Here is a 26862-nt window from a genome sequence, read left to right as displayed (position 1 = left end):
AGCTGATTTACAATGATTTAAAAACATACAATGCTGAGAGGGGGAAGAGACAGGGAGCAAGAGGAAGGGAGGGGGAGAGAGAGAAAAAGAACACCTGAGAGGAAAAGGGAGAAGGGAATGACAGTCTATAAAGAGGGAAAATGAAAAGTGAGCATTCAAGGGTGATGGGGAAAGAAAAAGTGAGCATATGGGAGATGGAAAAGGGAAAGAGTACAAGTGAGATGCATGTAGAGCCAACGATTTGTGACCTGCAATTCAATACAGTTGTAGTAAATCCTACTGAAGAACGCATCATACTTTAAAAGAGTAAGCATGCTGTTAGGACATAAATCAGTGTTCCTTTTTGTCTCAAAGTTTCCAAGCACTTGTTGCCCAAAAGCTTTCACACAAGTCCAAGTTCCAAGCTTTATCTGGTTGCAATTTTATTTAGTTTTTTTTGTTAAAATTTGTTAAACCCTTTCCAGTCTAGGACTATCATGGATTAAGGCCTCAGCGGTCCACGCTGTCAGCCACGTGCAGTGTCTATAAATCCAGGTTATTGGTTAGTCAGCTGACTATACAAGGTCCAGAGGTCCGCTGTACACCTGACCTACTCCGCAAGAATCAGCGATCACCCAACAGTCCGGGGGAAATCACAATGCTGTGATCTTCTTTAAAAATTACTGAAACTCGGTCTTTTATTCACATCAAGAGCTGCTATTTCCTGGCCTCCTGGGCAGTAGAACGAAAGGTTTCCTCCCTGAAGACGGGAAAGGGTTAATTTGCAGGATGGCACATTACGAGTCCAATATAAATTGATGACAGAATTTGTAAAAACTTTTTCCAGTATTGAAGGTAGTGAGCAACAGAAATGTTTATGCGTCATTAAGAGCCTGCAAGACAAAAAAAAAGGGGAAATTACATTTGTTTCTGGTGCAAGAGCTCACATTTTCAAACAACAAATTTGTAAATAATGATCAAGGCCACTGGTTTTCGGCTTTTGCAGAAGAGGCGATAGAATTGCAGAATATGATCCCCGAAACTTCAGTAAAAATCCAGGAATCTCATGCAATAAAAAGTTCACTTTCAGTTCCCACAAAATGGTAGTGTTGATTATAGGGAAAAACTGATTAATACAAACAAACTCCAAAACATCAGTAAAAGTGTTAATAAAAACAGAATTTGGTTTAGTCATTGTAAAACAATGGTCTGACAATTTTTGCATTTATAGTGTGAAATGTCAAAACATTTCACACAAGAATTACAGGGACTGTTACGTGGGAAAACACATCATTCAGAAGATAAATGGCCAATTGGGAACTTGTTTAAATATTGCCATGGGATCTTTAACTTCCAACTGAACCATCAGAACAGGCAACAGCATCTCAGTTTAATTACCATCTTAGACAGCATACGCTGGAATATAGGGCTTAATGTTGCAGAAGTAGGGGAAGGTGAAACCATGGAGGAACTGGATAAGCATTGCTAAGGGTTAAGGGACAGAAGGAAGGATAGAGCAAAACAGCACAAAAGCAAAAGAGCACATGAAAGAAGGGAAAAGGAGTAAAAAAAAGTGCATGTGTGTCAGTGTTAGAAAAAGTATTAAACAAAATCGTCCTTAACTTCAAAGCAAGCAGAATTAAGCTGATCATGTAGGATTACCTTTCTGGCAAACTCTGGCAGAACAAATGCTGCTCGATGCATATCTGCATTGTAGTATTTCAGCTGCATTCTGTCCACTTCCTCAGCTGACAGCTGCCTCACAGGCTCACGAAAATTAGTGTCCTATAAAATAATCCAATCAATAAGTTTCCACTTTGACAAAGAAGCCCTGTCAACAAAGATTTTACAACAGGAAGAATGCCCACGTAAGGTGCATTTGCATCTCTTCCAATCCATTCAATTGAGAGCAGTCATTACTGGAACAATACTATTGTGCATGCCCTCAATGCCATTTTGCTTGGTGATCTACCCAGGAGAGAGGCACTGATGTGCATGTAAATTAAATGCCTGTAATTTAAATGTCTGTAAAGTGCAAGTGTTACACAGTAAACAACCTTCACCACTGAGAAACAGGCAGTTTGCTGGTTATTTGTTGACTTGTCAAACGAACACTGTTTCTATCACATGATCACTTCCAAGGGAGCAGGTTCCCTCAGTGCCAAATTCACCCCATTTATACTGTAGGGCAGAACATGTTGCTACTACAAAGTTGTATGACCATTATTCTGCCTACAGACCTGTCCTAATGTCAGAAAAGGTCTGCTTGGGCCAATGTCAAAAAATCACAGGCACAATAAAATGGTAGACCTGCTGACAAGCAGCATCAATGGAAATCGGTGCCCTCACTGGCACGTTGCCTTCAAATGCAGCCAGCAAAACTACTTCGAGGTGGGCCTTGGTACCTTCACAAGTGGGCATGTTGCCTCCATTTTTTTTTTCTTATTCCCATCAACGTGAGGAACGTTAGTGCTGCCTTATTTATACTACAGTGTTGCCTGCAATACAAATAGGAAGAAAGTGTAGCATCTGCCTCTGGAAAAACTGGCCATTCTCCGTTTGCAGCCTCATTTAGCAATTGTGTTACATTCATAGCTATTGACTTCACACTCTGCACGCCCGCTGACCTCAGATAGAATAATCTAGATTTTTTTTTTTAAGAATAGGGAACAAACTTAACAGAAGGACACTTGACTCACAGGATTTTTACTGCACAGCATAAAGCCGATCTGCCCACTGGGGTATGTAGGGATTGTGCTGTACGCATATTCAACCACAGGAAACAAAGATTTACAGAACCTCCGCATCTCCTTTATGAGCTTGAGGTGCAGCCACTGACATTCACCTGCAGAAGTCACAGAGTCAGATCAGTAACAAGAAAATTCCAGGTTTCTTATTTTTAAAATATGCTGTCAACTTGTAAAACCTTTTATTCCTCCAACCTTATCCCCTTACTTTTCTGTTGGGAGCTGTCAGGCCATTCTTCAAATATGAGCATGGAGCAGATTAAGAGCAGAAAAACAGTTTGACATTTTTCCCCTCTGTTCTGGGTCGCTGAAGCCGCTTATAATGTCCCTAACTATTGTCCTCGTCTTAGATTAACTATCTCAGAGCAGACAAGAGATTGAACCTGGGACCTCCCTGATTGATATGGCTCAGTACCACATTGGATAGTACATGTATTTGTCCAGCCAGGTTAGCCTAGACTTCATTTCTAAAGCAAATACTAAAAATTACAAATGGGTAACATCTTAAGAGGCGTATAACAAAGTTTGAATTGCTTTTTTCCATTTATTTAAGAAATCAGATCGTGTCTTTGCTCCAAAGATTAATCTGGCTCATTTCTCTGATGTAACTGGCAGAATTGTTCCTTTGATGGAAGCAACTGGTTTGTTTCACTGTGAAGATTGGTATGTAAGGAACAGGCTTGCAAAGCAGTGATATTTTGTAGCATATTCACCACTGCCGTTGTGACATCTTTTATTAATTGTATTATAAATGTATGGGGTTTACTGAAAATCGCAACATTAGAGTAAAAAAAGTGTTAGTTGGACACCTAAGGTGGTGGTGGTGGTGGGTTAAAAGTGGGAATTTGAAATGACAGGGATGCTTTCAAAAAGTTGATAATTGATCACAGAAGGCTCAGTTTATGCCCTGCATGAAGGACAAACATGTAGAAAAGGTTCAAAAGCAAAATATTGCAGATGCTGGAAATCTGAAATAAAAGCAGAAAATGCTGGAGAAGCTCAGCAAGTCAGGCAGCATCTGAGGAGAAAGAAACAGTTAACGTTTCAGGTCGAGGACCTTTCGACAGAACTGGTCTGATGAGCTGAGTTCTGGCGAAAGGTCTTCGAGCTGAAACGTTAACTGTTTCTTTCTCCTCAGATGCTGCCTGACTTGCTGAGCTTCTCCAGCATTTTCTGCTTTTATGTAGAAAAGGATGACATGATAATGAAAAACCTAGTACTTTATTGCAAGTACAGAAACTCAATCTGAAGCTGTTCTTTGTGGGGTAACTAGCCTATTAAGGACTTACTCATTGAACGTGTTTTTTTCAATATATCATGCATTGTTCTAGTATTTGATGATTTTCATTGTAAAGATATTCATTTAATATGCAAGACTCTGATGTACATGGTAATATGCACCATTGCAAAGAGAATTTGCTAGTGTGTTGCAAGACTATATTAATCCAGTAATGCAAATGACAGTAAATCAATTTAATTGTTTAGCCCCTTGGTTACACAACTTGAGCACAACATCAAAAGCTACAGCTTTTGGACAGTAGGGAACAAAAATTAAATTCCAAGAAAATGTTACGAAGCTTCACTGCATTACTGGATTAATATAGTCTTGCAACACACTAGCAAATTCTCTTTGCAATGGTGCATATTACCATGTACATCAGAGTCTTGCATATTAAATGAATATCTTTACAATGAAAATCATCAAATACTTGAACAATGCATGATATATTGAAAAAAACACATTCAATGAGTAAGTCCTTAATAGGCTAGTTACCCCACAAAGAACAGCTTCAGATTGAGTTTCTGTACTTGCAATAAGTACTAGGTTTTTCATAACCATGTCATCCTTTTCTACATAAAAGCAGAAAATGCTGGAGCAGCTCAGCAAGTCAGGCAGCATCTGTGGCGAAAGAAACAGTTAACGTTTCAGCTCGAAGACCTTTTGTCAGAACTCAGCTCATCAGACCAGTTCTGTCGAAAGGTCCTCGACCTGAAACGTTAACTGTTTCTTTCTCCTCAGATGCTGCCTGACTTGCTGAGCTTCTCCAGCATTTTCTGTGTTTATTTCAGATTTCCAGCATCTGCAGTATTTTGCTTTTGAACCTTTTCTACATGTTTGTCCTTCATGCAGGATTCATTTGTGTTTTTTTTTAAGAAAAGGGGATGGCAATTAGTTTTTTTAAAAACTAAGATTCAGTTATCCATTTATGTTTTAACTTCAAATTGGAAAAGCGAATGCATTTAGAGTCCTATCAAAGAACCATTGCAATATAACATTTTTTGTAGGTAGAAAAGCGAGCAACAGCTGCTTACCTTGTGCTCCAAGGATCCCGCCCTCACGCAGAGCATTCTTCATCAGCTGGTAGTAAGCTTCTTGAAACAGACTTTCAGCGGGTCCTTGATGTCAGCGCGAAGGAGGAGGAGGATGAAGGGACGTCAGCGCGAAGGAGGAGGAGGAGGAGAGTGAAGGAACGTCAGCGTGAAGGAGGAGGAGAAGGAGAGTGAAGGGAAATCAGTGAACAAGAGAATATATTAGATTGTACAAAAGCAGAACTAGTCAAAAAACCATCCACTATAGGCACACTACCCATTGATATAGTTGACTTTGTGGATTTCTCTCCTATAGACTACCTGGCAATTTGACAAGCAGAACTGTAAACAAGTTTACAGGCTATGGGTGGTGTTTATGGAAAATAAATTATGGCCACAAACTCATACCTCACAAATGTTACTAGGGCAAGTGAGGTATGGCAGCTGCCACACAGGCGTTTCTCAGTGTACTAGCACCGTCTATTTTTTTAATAAAACAGCATTCACCATCAGTGACAGGCTAGTAACCACCAGTACTTCACCCTTGTCTTATGCTAGCACCACCAATCCCTGAAGCACAGGTCTCCGTAGTTATGAGGCAAATGCAAAGCAGCTGGGGCTCCGGGCCAAAGGGCCTGGAAGACCTGCTAAAAATAGGCCTTGCCAGCAGCCTGTTTTAGTGAGCCTCGGAACTGGTGGCTTAAGTGCAATTGTGCAATGTAAAAGCAGCTTTATATAGCTCAAAATACTCTACACGACACTTATACATCAATAATAGTGTTGATTTTTTACACCCAAAGCATTAAAGCAGGAATTTGAAACAGCACTTTGTTAATGTTTTGAAAATGCTGTTTGATCAGAATCAGAGACTCAGTTTAACCCTGTTGAAGGGCCAAATACACAAAAGACCTGCCTTCCTCCCATCATTACATGGATTAGTCTGCAGCATTAATTGCTTACAAGTGTAGTTCACAAGATAAATATAGCTAATTATAGCTATAATTGGGAAGACCCAACAGTCTGCACATCATTGCATCTAATTGATTTTTGAATGATTCCAAGCTTTCTCCACCACCCTGTCCAGAAGTCTTACACCTGTTGATCACTGTCTGACATCGGTCCTAAATTTTCTTTTTACTGCTTTGAACCAGTGTCCCTTGCTGTATTCTCAGTTTAGTTTGAAGTAATTTTCTGAATCTATCTTTTACATCTTGCTCAAAAGCAAAATATTGCATATGCTGGAAATCTTAAATAAAAACAGAAAAAGCTGGAAACACTCAGCAAGCCAAGCAGCATCTGTGGAGAAAAACAGTTAATGTTTCAGGTCGATGATCTTTTGTCATCGACCTGAAACATTAACTGTTTTTCTCCACAAATGCTGCCTGGCTTGCTGAGTGTTTCCAGCTTTTTCCATATAGTTTACTGTCCAAATACCTGAGAAACGCAATAGGGATTACATAAAATAAGCGTCCTTTCAATCAACATATCAACCAGGTACAGCTTTAGGAGCATGATAGAAGAGATTGACAGCACAATAAATATCTTAAGGAACATTTTATGATTAACTATTCTTTTCATTTTTTTTACAAAATGTCCATTTACCCTTTAAATCAAAAGCACAAGACTACAGAACATAAAAAATATTCCCTTTCCACAAGGTCATCCAAAGACAGCCAGGGGGTGGGGGGGGTCCAGCAGCCAGTTACCATCACTCATTACCAACTGGACTCATCAGAATTCGTACCTACTGGATCTGAGGAATCAGTGATAATTACATCAAATGCATCCTGGTTCTCTTTCATGAATTCAAAGCCATCACCCACATGGAGTTTCAACTTCTGGCTTGAGAAACCCACTGCCATACCAGGGAGGTATTGTTTAGAAACCTTTATTACATCCTAAAGATACAAAAAAATGCAAATAAGACAGGTGCGTATTAAAGTGCCAACTTCGAGATTCCCCTATCCCCACCAAAAAGGAACACGTTTTGCAAATGCATGCAAAGTAGCATAGCTTTCAGGAGGCTCTGAACGGTTTTCTTCAAATGCTTGTCATAAAAGGGACTCCGCTTAACCATTAGCTGAAAATCAACAGCAGTTTTATCACAGTATCCTATTGACTGAATTTTTATGGTGTGAATTAATGAAATCAGCCAACTTGGATCTTATTTTAGAAGCGCTAGATGAGAACAATCGAGAGAAAAAGTTCCATTCCTCCTCACTAAAATTCAACACCTTGATGAGCACAAAAAATTTAAATATGAAAAATATGGTAAGTCAGAAATTGATTGAAGAATACTTTGGCATATTGGAAAATGAATTGTCAAATACAGCGTCAGACAAACAGTATGGATTTCCTTCCAAAGCAGCTCATCCTTCACATACCAATGAATTAGCAATCATCAAAAAGGAGGATCGACTTTTGTCACAGCAGCCTTGTAAACCATATCCTGTGCCACACGCAAGGTCCTGTTCTGATAAACCACCTCAGTTCATTGATATCGACTTGGGTCTGTTCTAACAGCAACTCCAGCACCAGAGGTATGGACATTTGTATATGGAGCATAAGCTACATAGAGCGTAAACTACATTGGTAGAATAAGGAAGACAATATCAAAAGGTAGTTAATCTAGTATCTTCCTTATTCAGTCTGCACACAAATTAATTACACTAAGATAGCAGGGAGAATAAAAACAGAAAAAAATGCTTTGCATCTTATGATGTAAAATCTAAAATGCTTTCATTACTGCATCATAAACATGAACTTAGAACACAACATATGCTGAACATCACCCCTCTCCCCCCTGCATAAGATTTATATCCATAAGTGGGTGGACCAGATATCTCATGATTAGAAGTGGATCACGGCCAGTTTCATGAGGAATATAAATTGTACACCTTGGTTTACATCACATTTTGTTTATATGTTTGCTGAAGAATTAAAAGTTTAAGATATCCAGTTAAATATGTTAGTTAATTTTAAATGCAAACTACAGTGCTTTGCAGATTGCAGCTAGGTGCCTGTGACCATCCTTTCAAATTCATTAAAAAAGTGGTGCCTAGTTACTAGGGGCTGAACTTTACTATCACTTTTCCATCACAGCACAATAATTTTTGCTTTACAGCAATGCAAAAGTGATAGTATAACTCAGTCAGATCACAATTACTATCCAGTGCGAGGCCCCCTCAGGGAGCCAGTCACACATTGTTTGGGCTTGACACAGCAGAGTAAATTCCAGTGTGATGTCAAGCTGAATTACAAATGTGCTTAGGATCCATTATAAAATTATAATACACACACCCATTATAAAATGAAGCAGGTGTATTTTTGATGTTTTGACAAAGCAGACACTCTGCACAATTTTCAACCAGGTGCCGTCTGCGGTTTAAAATGGATGTTACAGGCTGTGAACGGTGCTCTACAGTCAACCAGTAGTAGAATATAACCTCAGCCTAAGTATCACTGGGCAAAAAGAAATCAAGTAGGATAACTGTAGTTTTAACTTCATATTTTTCTTACTCTCCCCACCCTACGGCTAATGTGACCATTCCCAGGTCTCCGCAGAGTAAACCGATCCAAGATGGTGGAAAGCAGAATAAAACAACAAGTTCCTTGTTTAATCAATCTGTATTCTCATTACCTCATCGATTTCACACTGCGCTACAGACTCCACGGCGGAATGTTTGACCACTTCTCGCAATACACCACCATCTCCACCTCCAATAATAAGCACCTAAAATATATATATTTTTTAATAAGTGATAACCAATCTGAGCAATTATACTTCATTACAGCATACATTTCCAACAAACTTTCTTCCACTATCAAGAATATTTACTCAACTATAATCTCAGCAAATTATAGGCATAGCTTGGCTCAAATTGGCTGCTGTGTTTGCCTACATAACATCTTGGCTCAGTGGTGCACACTCATCTCAATCATAAAATCATGGGTTCAAGACCCATCCCAGGACTTGAGCACATAATCCAGGCTGACACTTCAGGGCAGTAGAGGGAGTGCTGCACAATTAGACATTAAACATCTATCTTCTCAGGTGGATGCAAAAGATCCATGTCACTATTTGAAGAAGAGCAGGGGAGTTCTCCCAATGTCATGGCCAATATTTAAACTTCAACCAACATCACACAGTTTATCTGGTAATTTACCTCATTGCTGTTTGTGGTTCCTTGCTGTGTGGAAATTGGCTGCAGACTTACCCTACATTACAACAGTGCCAATACTTGAAAAGTACTTCATTAGCTATGAAGTACTTTACAAATGTCCTGGGGCCATGAAATTTACTATATAAATGCAAGTTCTTTCTAACTTTCAAATATCAATATCTACCTATCTTTATAGGGTATAGGGTTGATTACACAATCAAGCACTCACAGGGAGCATGGGTTGTAGAATCAGGCTTATGTGGAAAGAACAGTGAGTGAAGGTTGCATACTTTGCCTCATTTTAAAAAAAATTAACTCTAGATTATTCTCATAGATGAAGAGTCACACTATCGGGGAACTCAGTTTGACAAGAATAAACACTGCCTAGAAATTAATGTTGAAAAAAGCCATAAGAACATACAGACTATATATTCTGTATAAATAAAATATATGGGAAAATGAGAAAATCACATGCAATTATAAAACCATACATCATGTAAATAGTCAAATTATATAATTGTGCTTAAATTCTAATTAGATATAAATGTATATTAAAAATGAAAATTACAAATACTGAATTGTAAATATAAATCTACTAGACAACTTTGCAAATATAAATGTATGAAATATTTACAATGTATCCAAATATACATATTTGAATGTAGGGGCTGGAAGGACCAGAGGTTCCAGGTCTGGGACAAGGATCTGGCCAGATCCTGGGTTAAGGTCTGGTAGGGCTTGAGTGAGGAACTGGTGGTCGGGGAAGAAAAGCAATTACAAGTCGTTCAGGCTGGTGTGGGGAGGAGGGTCCATGCAGGGACTGAAGCTTAAACCAGGAAAAATATAGCTGTATAGTGTGGGGGGAATGACTGGTCAGGGCAGAGAGTGCAGATTGAAGCTGAGCAGAGGGAAAATAGGTCAGGCCAACACAAGAGTGTCAGATCAGGGTTGAAGTCTGATGGGCCTAGGTGTGGGGGTCTGGCAGCAAGGCAGCTGCTTGTAAACTTTAGGTAGGAGCAGAAGGGGGAGACCAGCTGCAGTGTCAGGCAGGAGAAACCTGGCTACAGACTGGGGCTAAGAGCAGGGAGGGCAACTGCTTTGTTTTTGTAGATCTAATTAGGTCCATGCTGACAATGTGAGCAAGCGAACATACATGCGAACATGCAATATTCAGCTACAAATAATTTTAAAAACAAATGCAGTAACAACTTGCATTTATATAGCACCTTTAACATAGGAAAACATCCCAAGGCACCTCACAGAAGCCAAAAAAAGACAATTTACTATACACAGTGTGGTATTGAAATCAGCAGCTGTACAGAGATCCTAGATCAAAAGCCACTTGAAACAGAGACTGGACTATTAGAAAGGGGCATTGCAGCTAGACAAAAGGGATTATTCTCCACATGAATGGAAGGCACTAACAAATAGTGAGTTTCTGTACCTATTTTATGTTTTGAAAATGCAGCATTTCACTGCTCTACATACACTAAAACAGCTGGCATTTATGTATCATCTTACCCATCCACAATTAATTACTTTTAAAATGCAGTTGCTTCTGTTATGGAGGGAAAAGCAAAGGAATTTGCGCACAGCAAAATCACAAACAGCAATTGCAATTAATAACCGGTTAATCTCCTTTGCTGGTGATGATTGAGAGTTGGCTCGTAACAGCACTCCCAGATCCAAAATGGCATGGGTTAGATGCAAGATAGAACTTCCCAACAATACACTCAATTTCTTACCACCAGACAGTGACATTTTCATTCCCAAAGAGTAAAATGAATTGAACTGTACCTTTTTGGGGTTAGGATGGCTGCACAGAGTTAGATTTGCGATCATTTCTTGGTATGCAAACTCATCCCTTTCAGTGCACTGTATCACACCATCCAGCACCAAGACATTACCATAGGTTTTGCTGTACAGAAAAACAACAACTTAATCTCAAACAGTGCACCATACACATCCTATAATATAAGCATGTGCAGTAATGTCACACTGTAGTTGAGCTTCCTTAAATGACATTTCATTTTCATTACAACGCAAACTAGTTGGGTTTACCAAAAAAACACAGACCTCCATGATAGCCTAAAGGGTAAAAGCACTACAGTATGGCATCAAGTGTGCATGCCAGGTCCGTGCTGATCTCAGTCAGGGCAGCAGCTGGAGTGGTACAACTGGCCACAGTGCCCATGCTAGGGGGGGGAATTAGTCAGGGTTCCTACTGGACATCAGATGAGGTTCAACTGTGATCACCCCCACTCACTGACTAGGCTCAGACAAAGAATGACCATTTAAGCACAGTACCACAGACATTAGAAATCAACTAAAGATGAAAGAAGGGGAAAATCAAATAATTTTCCACTAGCCCTATATTGATGACCCTTTGAGTGCTGAATATCTTTGCTTTTTACATGATGGACCAACCGAGTGCAGTTGTAAGCAGCACTAATCACTGAACTTTTGTGGGCTCATGTCCACAAGGAATGAAGATAAGACTAATCAAATTTCAAACTGTCAGCAGACAGATGAAGACGATTCATCTCAATGTGGGTTGAATTCATGAAGCTGAGCATGGTACAACTCACTGCACTGCTCAGTCCCTGGAACCTTGGAATTTACCAAAAAGGTCCAACTTTGTGAGATTATACTATAGTGAAGATCTTAGTACTTTTCTAAATAACTGTTTAGTGTCTTTCTGGAAGGTGATAGATTTGTTTCTAGGTCTGTCCTAAATTAATTAATTTTAGCCATAGCAGTAAATGTTACAACTTGCCTTGGTCTTCTTGGCATTGAGGTGGGGGAGATGCACACTTCCCTGTCCCTATTGCTACACAATGACTACTGCTAGAAAATGCATGAGGACAACACGCTCAGTTGTGATGGCCTCCGACAGAAAGACAGACAGGCTTTCAATTATATAGCACCTTTCACGACCTCAGGACGATCCTAGGTGCTTTACAGCCAATGGGGTACTTTTGAAGTGTAGTCACTGTTGTAATATAGGAAAACACAAATACTACAGGCAAATAGTCTGCTGACACTCACTTCCTAAGCTAACATATAGGGAATGGCCAAGTGGGTGAAGTAACCAAGGGGTCCTGGCTGAACCCCAACTATAGTCAGTGCCTTCAGGAGAGGAGGGACAAAAAGGAAATATATATTAAAAAAAGTCAAAAGAAACATTTTCTTTTTTAAAAAAAACTACTTTGGAATGGTAGGTTGAATGTTACATTAGGCAACACACAATATAGTGACGTTTAACTAAACTTCAGTTGAGCAAAATATAACGTTAGATGAATAGATAATACTAGATGTTTGTAGTATTCTGTCTGTAAATAGAACTTGCCAACCTGCACTTCAGCTCAGCTGCAGTGGCATTAAGACTTTTGGTTATATAAACAACCATTTTCATCATAGTACAGAGGAAAGATTTTTTTTCTGCTGCCTTGTTAGTGAGTAATATTCTGTCTGGTCCCACTAATGCTTTACAGATTGTCAGTATCACTTTCTTGAAACTTATATTACCTTGCATTCTATTTTCCTACACAACCAATCTCTAACAGGGCAACAGTCACACCCAATTCAACTTCCTTAACATACCTTTCATGTCATGATCATACTTGCTATTTTTAAGCATCACAATTCATTGCTTTAAAGCAGTATTAAATGTTACCTGCACTTCACAGCTAATTGCTAAATATCTGCCGATCTTTCTGAATTTATTTGGTTATTTCATGCTCCCCAAACCATCTCATTTCACTTGTACTTTGCCATCATTCCTAAACGATTGCCTGCAGCAGCTCAGAACTGAGGGGAAAAACTGGTCATCCAGAATGTTCACCTTTGATCAGCATCTAGTGACTTCTGCTGGAATGTTCATGTGCATGAATGTCAGGCGAGGGCAGCGTCCGGCTCGGTATGGCGCACCCCTCACAATCAAACAACCAGTTAACACTTACCGGCCAGGCTCACATTACGAATGCCCACTTGGACGAAGTACCAACAACAACTTGCATTTATATAGCACCTTTAACGTGGTAAAATGTTTCAAGGCGCTTCACAGGAGCGTTATCAAACAAAATTTGACACCGAGCCAGATAAGGAGATGTTAGGACAGGTGACCAAAGGCTTGGTCAAAGAGGTAGGTTTTAAGGAGCATCTTAAAAAGGAGGTAGAGAGGCGGAGAGGTTTAGGGAGGGAATTCTGGAGCTTAGGGCCTATGCAGATGAAGGCACAGCCGCCAATGGAAGGTACCTGGCACCTATGGAACCACCCCCCCAGCATAAATTAGCAACTTTAGGAAAGGAGATGGAAAAAAAAAATCAGGATTTAAAAAAAATTCTAACTGTAGATGAGAACTATCTTTGGTCTCCTAGTGTCTGTCTAATTCATTTATCTCACAGGGCTGAATCGTTATTTTTAATCTAGTGACATTCTTAATTCTGTAAAAAATTTACATCTTACAATAATTCAAATTAGTTTAGCCTGAACGATATGCTATGTCAGCATGGTGTTTTTCCGCAAACTTGAAGCCAGGAATGTACGTGATAGCTGTGCTATTTGCAGTGTATAACCCAGTGGTATAGGTAGATGGCTTACCGTATATCATACTATCCCAGATACTTCATGTCAGATAAATTCTCAGTTCACAGGAACCCTGGGTTTCCCCACAGAAGCTGGCCTTTGCAATGAACAAAGATTATTGGGAAATAGCTCAAATTGCAACACAGGCATTCCCTAAAAGTCTGGCAGGAACAGCTCAAACCCCACCTTCCCCAAAAGAAATAGGCTTCGCACCTCATGAAGATTAAAAACAAAAAAAGTCATTCCCGGTCAGATTTTACAAATGGCTAAAAAGAAACGTTATAAACTCATTGTCCCCCATGTCCTTGATTTCTATTACACATTTAACAAGTTAAGAAGCAGCTTATGTGAAAAAAAGAAGGAAATTACATTAGAGTAGATAGTGACATGATGGGCCACCTGCTGTGTTGAAATTTCTATGATTCTACACATCAACTTGAAACTGTTACAGCAAAAACCAAACAGGAAATGTTTGACAATGTTCAGCTCAGCAAAAGGTAAAGTTACACCCCATGTCAGAGAAAGATAACACATCACTGTCAACTGGCACCAAGGCATGTTTTTCTATGCAATACAAATGGTTTTGACACCATTGGTATAAATGAGGGAAATTTAGTAGAAAGTCATGCTACAATGAAGGTGAAACTATTTACTATTATTTACATGTCACACTCTACCCTTTTCATTAATGATTAGTGTATTTGAAAGGTGCTCAACTGTGAAGACTTGCTCTACATATGGAAAGGAAGAACACCATATTCTTCACATTCCAAACACTACTGACCATATTCATAATTGATATAAATGTTTGTAGCATTCTCACCCATATAGATGGGTAAAATGCTCCCAAATTTAATTTCAGGTATAAGACAATTTGAATAACGTAATGTTTACTCTGCAATGACTGAGTCTCCCATGGCTCAGTGGATAAAGGCACCTTGATGAAACTAAGCTGTACAGATCAAGAAGGTACCACATCCAAACCTCTGGTCTGTGCAGTTAGCTGGAGCTGTAATTAGGTGTAGAAATGTAACTCACTAACTATTTTTCCAATTGGGGGTGGGGAAGGTTGGAGGGAGGAAGGAAGAGGAGAAATGTAAAAAGGGTCTCTGAGGTTAAGGTGATACCAAGATGTCCCACCTGGCGATGGAAGACAAAACAGAGCTAAGCTTCTGTAGCAGTCTTAATCCAATATTTGAGACACTCAGAAGTCACTTCCCCACAATTCTCAAAGGGCATTGTTGAAGGTTGACTAACTAGCATGGCACATTGACAGGACATGAAGGGGAGACCAGTCATTTTCCACTCTGCTTCAGATAACCCTAAGCTAATTTCCCAATGGATAGAGTAGTCCAGTTTGCAAAAGGACTGAATTTTACCAGTGCTACGTTTTCACTGGTAAAACTCATGCAGTATCCTTGTGCACATTTGGGGGTCATTATGCCTTGGCTATTGTCAATCTATAACTAATACCACTGGGTTTAGGTAAGCAGGTGTGCCCTTACAGGGACAGGGTGCAAACAGAAACTTTACCTGTGAATTTCTCAGTAGCTTGGTCTGGAGACTCTTGTGCATAGTGATGGTTAGTTGAGTACAAACCCAAGTTGAATTGGGGAAGGCAGGAGGTGAAATCAGCCAGAGCTCCCATTTGTGGCTATTATCCAGTAATGCCAGCTGGAAAGTGCATGTGTGCAGACACTGGGCACAAATTGGATTGGATTTAGATGTGATGCCCCATGGCCACTTTGGTAAGACAGCAGAAAGCAGTTTATGCATATATGGCCAGGTAATAACAGAATATCAATCGCTCATGTCAGTAACTAGAATTCCTGAATCACTTGTTTAGTCTTGCAGCGTGCTGCAGAGGTTTGGTCCCCCATACTTGCATTTCTGCACACTGCTGTGGAGAGCTAGGGAGCAGAGACCAGATGCCTCCTCACATATCAAAACAGAGATTTAGCATCGAGTCACTGACTATACCAATGTCACAACTAAAAATCATTAACTGCACTGAAGAATTATGGTATTTTGCATTTTTAAGGAGCCTTTTCCTCCAATAAACCTGCTGTAATCTTTAGAGACACCTTGTTCTTTCAAAGTGAAGGCTATGGAAATCCAAAACATCACAAGAAGAAATGATCTACAACTGCTCAGGTTCATGTGCTAATAAGCATGAACTTCTAGTTCTGTGTTAGAACGATTTCCTATGTTAAAGGCACTATAAAAATGCAAGTTGTTGTAAAAATAAGTTATTAGATTTTAACTTTAGAAGTGACTATCATCAGATAAGATTTGATTAGCTTGAAACACAACTGAAACATTTTGTTTGGACCAGTGTATCTATTAACTTTAACCACTTTAAATGTAGTGCCACAAATGTAAAAAAAGAGCAAAGAACAACTGTGAACTAAAGACTGCCAGGTTTGGTCTATGCCGAATTAGCTGTTCTCAGGCAGAGACGTGATGGGGTGCTATAACAGGCCTCCTGAGTTGGGGAAGGATCCCTATTTAGTGACTCCTCCTGGAAATTGCCTATGTATGAATGTAGGGTGAGCACCAGCAACGGGTGTGGCTGCGATGCCTTGGCGAGGCAACGGAGCGTGAAGGACAGGCGAGGCACCAGAGCACTGCCAGGGGCTGTGGAACTGCACCAATGAGACCCACATCTACCAAATTGCATGCAGTTTCTGTGCAAATCACGGACAGGATGGAAGCAGGAAGGCAAGACACAGGCTTGCAGTGGCCACGTTAATTCATTGCTAAAAAAAATTAGCTGCAAAGCCCATTTTTTTAATATATCAGTGAGAACTCTGGAACAACCCCAACTTTTCTAAAAGTCAGTGTGTTTGAATTGGCAAACAAGCAAAGTCATATGAATTTTTCTGTTGATTCAGCTCCCATCTGCCACAGTGAATAAAATAGTGTGCCACGTGTAGGAGGAGCAGAGCAGGAAAGAGAGAAATAAAAGAATGGAAGCTGACACCACAGGACAACGTTAAATAAATGCATTTATTTGAGTACATAACTACAATTTTTGCATCAATGCAACATGGAAAACGCACTGCTTCAATGCAAAAACTGCAGTATACCTGAGTCGTGACATCTTTCAGGGCATCTGTGTTATTCTGGTGGAACTTTTTTGTTTGTTTGTTCATTCTGAGCTTGTCTACACTGCTCAGGGGAAATCACAGAAGTTAATTACACGAAGGATGAAATCTACTATGACATTTGTTTCAATTAAAATCTCCATTCTGAGGACACACTGAAGGCTTACACTGAATTTTGGGAACTGTAGCCCTAAAACTGACTTTTATCCAGTGCTGTACTTATGAAACTAAACATTAACTTGTGCAGCAACGTTGCATCCAGACACTGGAATAGTTCTCACCCTGAGCAGACTTAGGGCAGCTAGCCACCCAATAGTCCTGGCTGGCTGGCGGGGGCGGAAAACGAGCATCCCATGGCAGCCTGCTGGCGGCAGCTGATACTGGATACGGAGCATAGAGCAGAACCACTCTGGCCAGTACTCTCCTAAAGTGGTAAATGGGGTCCAATGTATGAACGAAGGACCCAGATTTGCATTTTAAATGAGCTTATTGCCTGACTCAGCCGGGCACTCCAGCCGAGTAACAGAAGGCCTGGGGGGGGGGGGGGGGGGGGGGGAGATTGCAGTGGCCAAAGCGATGGTGGGAATGGGGCAGTAAGTCATTCCCCACCATTAGCTGAAGGGACCAAGTGTAATGTATCTAAGTTTGCTGATGATACAAAGCTAGGTGGGAAAGTAAGCTGTGAGGAGGACAGTCTCCAAAGAGATATAGACAGGTTAAGTGAGTGGGCACAAAGGTGGCAGATGGAGTACATGGGTGATTCACTTTGGTCGGAAGAATAGAAAAACAATGTTTTTTTTAAAATGGTGAGAAACTATTAAACATTGGTGTAGAGGGATTTGGGTGTCCTTGTACACAAAACACAGTTAACATGCAGGTACAGCAACAAATCAGTAAGGCAAATGATATATTGGCCTTTATTACAAGAGGGTTGGAGTATAAGAGTAAGGAAGTCTTGCTGCAATTATACAGGGCTCTGGTGAGACCTCACCTGGAGTAGTGTACAGTTTTGGTCTCCTTACCTAAGGAAGGATATACTTGCCTTAGACACAGTGCAACAAAGGTTCACTAGATTGATTCTTGGAATGAAGGTTGTCCTATGAGGAGAGATGAGTAGAATGGGCCTATTATCTCTGGCGTTCAGGAGAATGAGAGGTGATCTCATTGAAACATAAAAGATTCTGAGCAGGCTTGACAGGGTAAATGCTGAGAAGCTGTTTCCCTTGCTGGAGAGTCTAGAACTAGGTCACAGTCTCAGGATAAGGGGTCGGCCATTTAGGACTGAAATGAGGAGAAATTTCTTCACTCAGAGGACTGTGAATCTTTGGAATTCTCTAGACAAAGAGGGCTGTGGATGCTCAGTCATCGAGTATATTCAGGCCGGGATCAATAGATTTTTGGACTCTAAGGGAATCAAAGGATATGGGGATCGAGCGGCAAGGTGGAGTTAATCAAGGTCAAAGATCAGCCATGATCTTATTGAATGGCAGAGCTGGCTCGAGGGACCGTATGGCCTACTCCTGCTCCTATTTATTACGTTCTGTAACAAAGCCAGAAAATAAGAAGCACCTGAAGGTTGAAGTTAGACCGCCAGGCACTTAGCCCAGACCAGCTCATGCTCCAACAGAGCAGCAAAGTGCTGCTCCAAAATCCCCTGGCTCTGTTGGAAAGGCAGCCCAATAATGCAGTTACTGGTGTCAAGCCCTGCCCCTAATATTCAAACAATCCTTCCCCCACGATTTGGGACAGGGTCATAGTGAGCACAAGAGGACATCTTACTCTACCACACTTCCAGAATTTCTATCCCACTGTTTTTAAATGTAATAATTTAAGAGGAAGGCCTACTTGATCTCAACCCTTTCATAGAATTAGTGTCCACCTGAACAGATGGAACTTCAGTTTAATGTTTGATCAATAGCACAGCACCTCTTACAACACAGCTCTCCATCAATACAGCACAGGAGTGTCAGCCTAGATTAAGTATTCAAGTTCTGAAATGGGCCACAAAGCCATAGCCTTCTGACGAGGCAGAAGTACTACCAAACTGACCGGTGCTCAGGAGCTATTCCTCGGGCTACGTTACTTCACCTAAAAGACCATTCTCGATACCCAAGTATAGGCAGTGTGTGTTTCTGGGCAAGATTCAGGAGCAAGCATAGGACAGAGCTGTACCTTACTTGACAAAATACACACAATGACAAAATACACACAATGACAAAATACACACAATGACAAAATACACACAATGACAAAATACACACAATGACAAAATACACACAATGACAAAATACACACAATGACAAAATACACACAATGACAAAATACACACAATGACAAAATACACACAATGACAAAATACACACAATGACAAAATACACACAATGACAAAATACACACAATGACAAAATACACACAATGACAAAATACACACAATGACAAAATCAAACCGTAAATACCTACTCCCAACTACCTGTAACACACAAGACCAAATGCACATGAAAACTTGGTAAAAATCTACATTTTGTGCTACGTCAAAGTCTTCATTGAACAGAGGATGCCTGTAGTTCTTTACATTTGCAGTGGCAGCTTTACTTTGTGATAACACTGGGTGAGAAGGTCATAAACACAAACTCCACCACAGGACTGGAGTACATAATCTATGATGACACTTCAGTGCAGTCAGAGGCGTCATCCTTCAGATGAGACATTAAATCAAGGCCCAGTATGCCTGTTCAGGTAGATATAAAAGATCCCATGATACTATTTAAAGAGTAGCAAGTTGCCCTGGTGTTCTGAGTCAATATTCCTCCTTCAATCAGAAGCACCAAAAAAAAGTTAACTGGTTATTCATTTGCTGTTTCTGTGCGGCCAAGGCATCAAAATAGATAGACAGATATATATAGGATTTCTAAGCCAATGAACATCTCCCGCCGCTCATTAGTTATAAACTCACCCGCAAAATACTTGCGGACTTTTGAGTAGAAACATGCTTCAATGGGGAGCTGCAAAAAGTGCAGCCTCCTTTCCCAGGCTTCCGTGAGTTGTGAGCGGGGAAAGGATCGCTCTCTCTCTCCCCTCACCCAGTTTGAAGCATCCTTGACAAGTCACACAGAATCAGAACCAGGAAGTGCAAGCTACCACAGTAAATTCAATGTAAAAATCAAAAGAGAGGGTATGACATATTGAACTAAAAGACAGATAAGAGACAAAGAAGAAAGTGAACATTTTTTTTAAAAAAACAAATACCCAACAATTAAAATCAGAAGTAGTGAGACTCAGCATTTTTAAAAGTTCATTTTCAGTGCCAGAGGGGTTGTTTGGCAGTCATTAAGACTTACCACAGAGTTAAAAGTTAGTTTAGACCTAAAAAACCCAGCGTACCATTTTTATGGAGAGATTAGTTAGTTTCCAGCTAGGCAGGAGAGAACGTTTGCATTAATCCATTCATTCATCTGGCGTGCTGTCCTTCCCACATGGCTTTCGGAGAAGCAGGGCAAATGGTAGAGCAAGTTCCAGATTTCTGTTTGACTGCGTATGTGCACTCACCGGAACTTGCTTTTATATTTGCCCTGAAATAACAGAGCCCTGTCAGCATCATCTTTATTTTATGGCCAATGCTTTTCATACCACATTTATATTGCAGGTGCACTATGTGGAAGCAGTTCTGCATTACAATGACTGCCCCAGCACACTCAGTTCATATTATGGTTTGGATTCAGAGTACTGGTGGCAACAGAGGTGAAAACTGAATTTCTGGCTTGTACGGGTAGATCAAAGCAAAATAGCTTTGACATGCAGCAATGCTGATGGCAGCCACTTACATTTATCAATGCTTTGCCTCCTGGCACAGGGCATGAAACAATACCTTGTATTTATATAGCTCCTTTCAACTTAGAAAAACATCCAATGGCGCTTTACATAGGGAAAAACAAAAAGGAGCAGATGTTCAGTGACTGTGGGAAAGTTCAGAGTAGTGACAAAGCTTGGTCAAAAAGACATTTTTAAAAGCCTTGTTAAAACCTGAGAGGGGAAGAGAGGCTTAGGAAAGGAGTTAGAGAGTACGGCTGAGGAACCTAAAGGCACTGCCACCAATGGAGGGACTAAGAGGGAGGTTGCATAGAAGGGCAGAAAGTAATCCCTATCCTAGGATTTCTAAAGCTCTTCTACCTCAGGTGTTAACCTAAAGACATATTGGCCTGGAAATTGCACTGAGCGGCAAATGAATGTCACCTGCCGCTCGTTAGTTATAAACGCACCCACAAACTACTCGCGGACTTTTGAGTGGAAACTTGCTTCAGTGAGGAGCTGCAAAAAGTGCAGCGTCCTTTCCTGGGCTTCCATGAACTGTGAGCAGGGAAAGGATCGCTCTGTCTCCCCTCACCCAAATCAGCTTGAAGCATCCTTGACAAGTCACGCAGTCAGAACCAGGAAGTGTAAGCTACAACAGCAAGTCCAATGTAAAATCAGTTAGAGAAAGTGAAATAAAGAGAGGGTAGGAAATATGAAATTAAAAGACAGATAAGAGACAAAGAAAAAGTAATTTTTTAAAAAAATGTCCAACAATTAAAATCGGAAGTAATAAGATTCGGCATTTTAAAAAATTCATTCAGTGCCAGAAGGGTTGTTTGGCAGTCATTAAGACTTACCATGCCATTAAAAGTTAGTTTAGACCTAAAAACCCAGCGTGCCATTTTTATTGAGACTTTAGTTCGTTTCCAGCTGGGCAGAGCAATTCTGCGTTAGTCCATTCATTCAGCTGGCGTGCTGTCCTTCCCACGCAGTTTCCAGAGGAGCAGGGCAAATGGTAGAGCAATTTCCGCATTTGACAGCGCATGTGCACTCACCAGAACTTGCTCTTCCATTTGCCCTGAAATAATGGTAAGCCCTGTTAGCATTGCCGTTATTTTATGACCAATTTCCAGGCCAATGCTTTTCATACCACATTTATATTGCAGGAGCACTTTAAGTGGAAGTGGTTCTGCAATACACTGACTGCTCCAGCACACTGAATTCAAACTGTAAAATAAATGGAGAGTACTGGTGGCAACAATGGTGAAAACTGAATTTCTGGCTCATACAGGTATAGCAAAGCAAAACAGCCTTGACTTGCAGCAATGCCGACAGCTGCCACTTACATTTATCAACACTTTGCCTCCTGGCACAGGGCATGAAACATCACCTTGTAGTTACATAGCTCCTTTCAACTTAGGAAAACAACCCATGGTGCTTTACATAAGGAAAAACAAAAAGGAGATGTTCAGTGACTGTGGGAAAGTTCAGTGTAGTGACAAATCTTGGTTGAAAAGACAGGTTTTAAACAAGGCTTTTAAAAATGGAGAGAGCCTTACGAAAGGAGTTAGAGAGTATGGCTGAGGAACCTAAAGGCTCTGCCACCAGTGTAGGGACGAAGTGAGAGGTTGTGCAGAAGGGGAGAACTGGAGGGCCAACGGTTTGGGAGGGGACATAAGGCTTGAGGATAGGGTGGGGTAAAGTGTGGACAAACTTGAAGATAAAGACTTTAAATTCAATGCATATGGGTACATTGAGTCCACGTAGATCAGCGAGAACAAAGTGATGGGTGAGTAGGACTTTATGATGGACAAGATACAAGCAGATGAGTTTTGACAGAGTTTGAATTTAAGGAGGGAGGAGGCTAGGAGGCCAGTAAGGAGGATCCTGGAGAAATCCTGTCTAGCAGTGATCAAAGCATAGATAAGGGTCTCAGCAGCAGTGGGGCAACATTAGGACAGAAGTGGAATGAGCAGTCTTGTTGATGGATAGCATATGGAGTTTGAAAGCACATTTCTGGATCGAATAGGGTGCCAACTTTTTACATGGACTGATTCAACCTGCGTGAGTAACCAGAAAGGGGGATAGAATTAGTGACAATGTTGTGTTTTTCTAGAGGCAGGTAGGTGGGTTTGATACAGCATTGCTGTTATATAAATGGGGTATAAAGTTACACTTATCATTTTGATACCCCAGTAATTAGACCATTATTATTTTATGGAACAACAATGCTCTCAAAACACTGCCCATTGAATCTGAGTAGTTATGCATTACCATGACATTCATTGTTTCAAAAAAACTGAGGAACATTATGGAGATTCAAATGGACTCTTAATCTGAGAGCAGTATGATCAATGGGACTGTCCACCTGTTCTGGTGGAGATTAAAAGCCATATGGCATTTTGGAATTTTCTTCTACCTTGCTATATATCTTTTTCCATTTTCAAAAGCCTCCTCAGAACTTTTGACCACATCTTCAGCCACTTCCCCTAGCCCTCTTTCCTACTCTTGCTGATCTGCCCTTGTAAAGTAGCGTGGGACTTTTTGCTATGTTAACAGTATGCACTTACACAGCACCTTTTAAGAACTTGGCGAACTGACAATCATAATCTTTCCTCCCCCCCAACACACCGGGCCATTCAGCACTTCACTGCCTCGTGTCATGGCTCGTCACAAAACACAGAGCATGAAGTGCAAGAACACATCAAAAAAACAATATTTATCATCAATTACAGGAAATCCCTACTGAAGGGCTCACATCAGCAACATTGGAGGATAGTAAATCACAGACCCGTCGTCAACTTCCACTAATTTGGTGAGACGCCCTTCTTTTGGTTTAAATCCACTTTGATGCACCGCCAGGGGCCGACTGGCTTCCCCGAAAGGAACCTTCGGGATTCTCAGAAAAAGGGAAGCACCGATAAATAATTACGGAATCAGGGGAGCATCGGGAAGTCTCTCGATTTCCCACATGGCCAGTCCACCGCCGTGCACCTCACTTCAAAAAAAACATTTTAATTTATTTAAATAGGGCTGCATTATTTAAATACGGTTGCAATCAATGCCACTCGTGCACAAGTCTCACTCACTTCCCCCATGTTGACAGCTTTGGTTAAATCAGCATTTGAATTGACCTCAACAGTTCAAAAGTTACTGCTTCTTATTCAATAAACAAATGAAAACCTTCAGGTAATTTCTACCCCAGTTATATATGAAATAAGCCCTTTTTTTTAAAAAAAGGCATAAAAACAAGTATTGTGCTCTCTCTAACAAATTAGTAACAGAATGAAAGCCCACAGCTGGGCAGCAAGTGACTTCAGTGTCTGGTTGCCAAGAAAAAAAAAATCCATTGAATAATGCAGAAAGACAATCAGTGCAAAAAGCTAGATCCAACAAAAAAAAAAGACAGAACAGTAGAATAAATATTAAAATGCAGATTTAAAAAAAAGGGGGAGAAAAGAACAATTTGATTGAGATTTCTGCAAAACAAAACAAAAAAAAAATGACCATTTTAGAGCCGGCTGTCAGTCTCCCCACAGGACAGGCCTGGGTTGGACTGGACTGAGCCCAGGCAGCACAGGTCTGGAGATCTGCCCCCACTCATAACGGGCTTCCCCCCACCCCCGGCAGGTTCAGTTTCCTCACAAACTTTATGTATTTTCTTTCTGAAACAAAATAAAATGAAGAATTTTCCAGAAGGTGCTAGAAAATTTTCTGACCTTTTGAAGACAACCACATCTTGGAAGGGTGATTTCTGGTGGTAGAGGATCTCCTCCACCTCCAGGGACATGGCCTGGCCCGGCCACAGGGTGGAGGTTTCCGTGAACCAGCCGCTCTTGATGGTGTCCATTGCCGCTCGCTGGTGTTAACGGGTCAGGTTGTCTCTGTCTCGCCCGCCGGCCCGGCCGCTCACCCCCTCAGCGTAAATGGAAGGAGGGAAAAAAAAAGGGCCTAGCGCGCCGCGCCACCCAGCTTTATCAGCGGTCCGCCGGCTGATTGACAGCCCGCTCCGCCAATCCGCCGGCGCTCCCACCAACGTGCTGACGTAACCAACCAATCCGGGCCGAGAGAAGGAAGGAGGCGGGGTTAGCAGGTTAGGGTTGTCTGGTGGGGCACAGGGCGGTGGAGAGACCTGGAGACAGGAGGGGGAGAGGGAGAGGGAGAGGGGTAATGGGGGGAGTGGCACCAGGAGGGAGAGAGGGGTAATGGGGGGAGTGGGTTATAGGGGGGGGGAGTGGGTTATAGGGGGGGGGAATGGCACCAGGAGGGAGAGAGGGGTAATGGGGGGAGTGGGTGATAAGGGGGGAGGGAGTGGCACCAGAAGGGGAGAGAGGGGTAATGGGGTTATAAGGGGGAGTGGCACCAGGAGGGGGAGAGGGGTAATGGGTTATAGGGGGGAGTGGCACTAGGAGGGGAATGGGGGGAGAGGGGTAATGGGGGGAGTGGCACCAGAAGGGGAGAGAGGGGTAATGGGGTTATAAGGGGGAGTGGCACCAGGAGGGGGAGAGGGGTAATGGGGGAGTGGGTTATAGGGGGGGAGTGGCACCAGGAGGGAGAGAGAGGGGTAATGGGGGGAGTGGGTGATAAGGGGGGAGGGAGTGGCACCAGGAGGGGGGAGTGGCACCAGGAGGGGGGAGGGAGTGGCACCAGGAGGGGGGAGGGAGTGGCACCAGGAGGGGGGAGAGAGGTAATGGGGGAGTGGCACCAGGAGGGGGGAGAGCGGTAATGGGGGGAGTGGGTGATAAGGGGGGAGGAGAGGGGTAGTGGGGGGAGGGGTGATAAGGGGGGAGGGAGTGGCACAGGAGGGGGACAGGGGTAATGGGGGTGTGGTTTATAAGAGGGAGGGGCACTAGGAGGGAGGAGAGGATTAATGGGGGGAATGGGTTATAAGGGAGGGGCAGATTGGCACCAGGAGGGGGGAGAGGGGTAATGGGGAGAATGGCACTCGGAGGGAAGAGAGGTATAATGGGGATGGAGTGGGGTATAATGGGGGAGTGGCATAGGAGGGGAAGAGGGGTAATGGGGGAGAGTGGGGTATAATGGGGGGAGTGCCACTAGGAGGGGGAACAGCATAATGGGGATGGCACTAGGAGGGAGAGAGGGGTAATGGGGTGAAGTGGGGTATAATGGGGGAGTAGCACTAGGAGGGAGGAGAGGCATAATGGGAAGTGGGGTATAATGGGGAGTGGGGTATAATGGGGGGAAATGGCACCAGGAGGGGGGAGTGGCTTATAATGGGGGGAAATGGCACCAGGAGGGGGGAGAGGTATAATGGGGGGGTAGCACCAGGAGGGGGGAGAGTGGTATAATGGGGTGGAGAGGGGCATAATGAGGGTGAGAGGAATAATGGGGGGGGGTGGAATGGCACCAGGAGGGAAAGGTATAATGTGAGGGAATGGTACCAGGAGGGGGCAGAGGTATAATGCGGTGGGGGGGGGGGAGTGGCTCAGAGGAGGTAGGGATTGGTACTGTGGGGAGTGGCAATGGTAGAGGGGGTGACAGTCAGTAAGAATGTGGCATGGGGGGGAGAGGTACCAGGAGTGGGAGTGTCATCAGGGAAGGAAAGTCACCGAGAAAAGTGCCATGGGGAGAGAGATACTGGGGTTGGGGAGGGAATATCACCAGGAGGGGAGGAAATATCACCAGGAGGGGAGTGGCACCGGGGAGTGAGTGGACTTGGGTAGTGATACAGGGAGGGAGAAAGAGAGAGAGAGCATGGCACCAGGGAGGAAAAGAGTAGTACTGAGTACTGATGGGACTGGCATCAAGGAGGGAGAGAGAGACTGGCAATGAGCTTTGGAATGACTGGCATTAGACATGGAAAGAGGGATGGGACATGCTGCTGATCCTTTTGAATGTTTTGTATGTGATGTGGCATGGACACACAAACTTAATAGAAGAAGGTGAGGGGAATGATTTATACGGAAAAGACTAAGCAACACTGATTCCTACAAACATCACTAGGAGATTGGAATGTTTGGGTGGGTGCTTGGCTTGTGAACAATACAAAGAGTGATGACAAACATATCAAAATACATACCTAACCTCTGTATGTTCTTTCTCATTCTTACCCATACATATTTTAGGATAAGCCCACTGAAAAATCAATCAGACTATCCCTGCAGGAGTTTCATCTTGAGTGTAGGAGTCGATTTGTGTGAACCAGTTTAAGAGTCTGAG

The 26862-nt window shown here is 42.1% G+C and overlaps 1 protein-coding gene across 1 annotated transcript; it reads right to left on the bottom strand.

Moving 5' to 3' along the window:
* Window positions 1–397: 397 nt before the first annotated feature.
* srm (spermidine synthase) lies at window positions 398–24669 on the bottom strand. Its single transcript, XM_067970648.1, has 8 exons — window positions 24402–24669; window positions 10997–11117; window positions 8677–8769; window positions 6781–6934; window positions 5040–5123; window positions 2679–2824; window positions 1642–1764; window positions 398–872 (listed from the first exon to the last, which is right to left on the bottom strand). The coding sequence occupies exons 1-8, from the start codon at window positions 24530–24532 to the stop codon at window positions 855–857; spliced, it is 870 nt and encodes a 289-aa protein (XP_067826749.1). The 5' UTR covers window positions 24533–24669; the 3' UTR covers window positions 398–854.
* Window positions 24670–26862: the final 2193 nt, after the last annotated feature.

Source organism: Heptranchias perlo, chromosome 32 (genome assembly GCF_035084215.1).
Source record: "Heptranchias perlo isolate sHepPer1 chromosome 32, sHepPer1.hap1, whole genome shotgun sequence".
Taxonomy (NCBI): domain Eukaryota; kingdom Metazoa; phylum Chordata; class Chondrichthyes; order Hexanchiformes; family Hexanchidae; genus Heptranchias; species Heptranchias perlo.
This window is presented reverse-complemented; position numbering and strand designations above follow the sequence as displayed.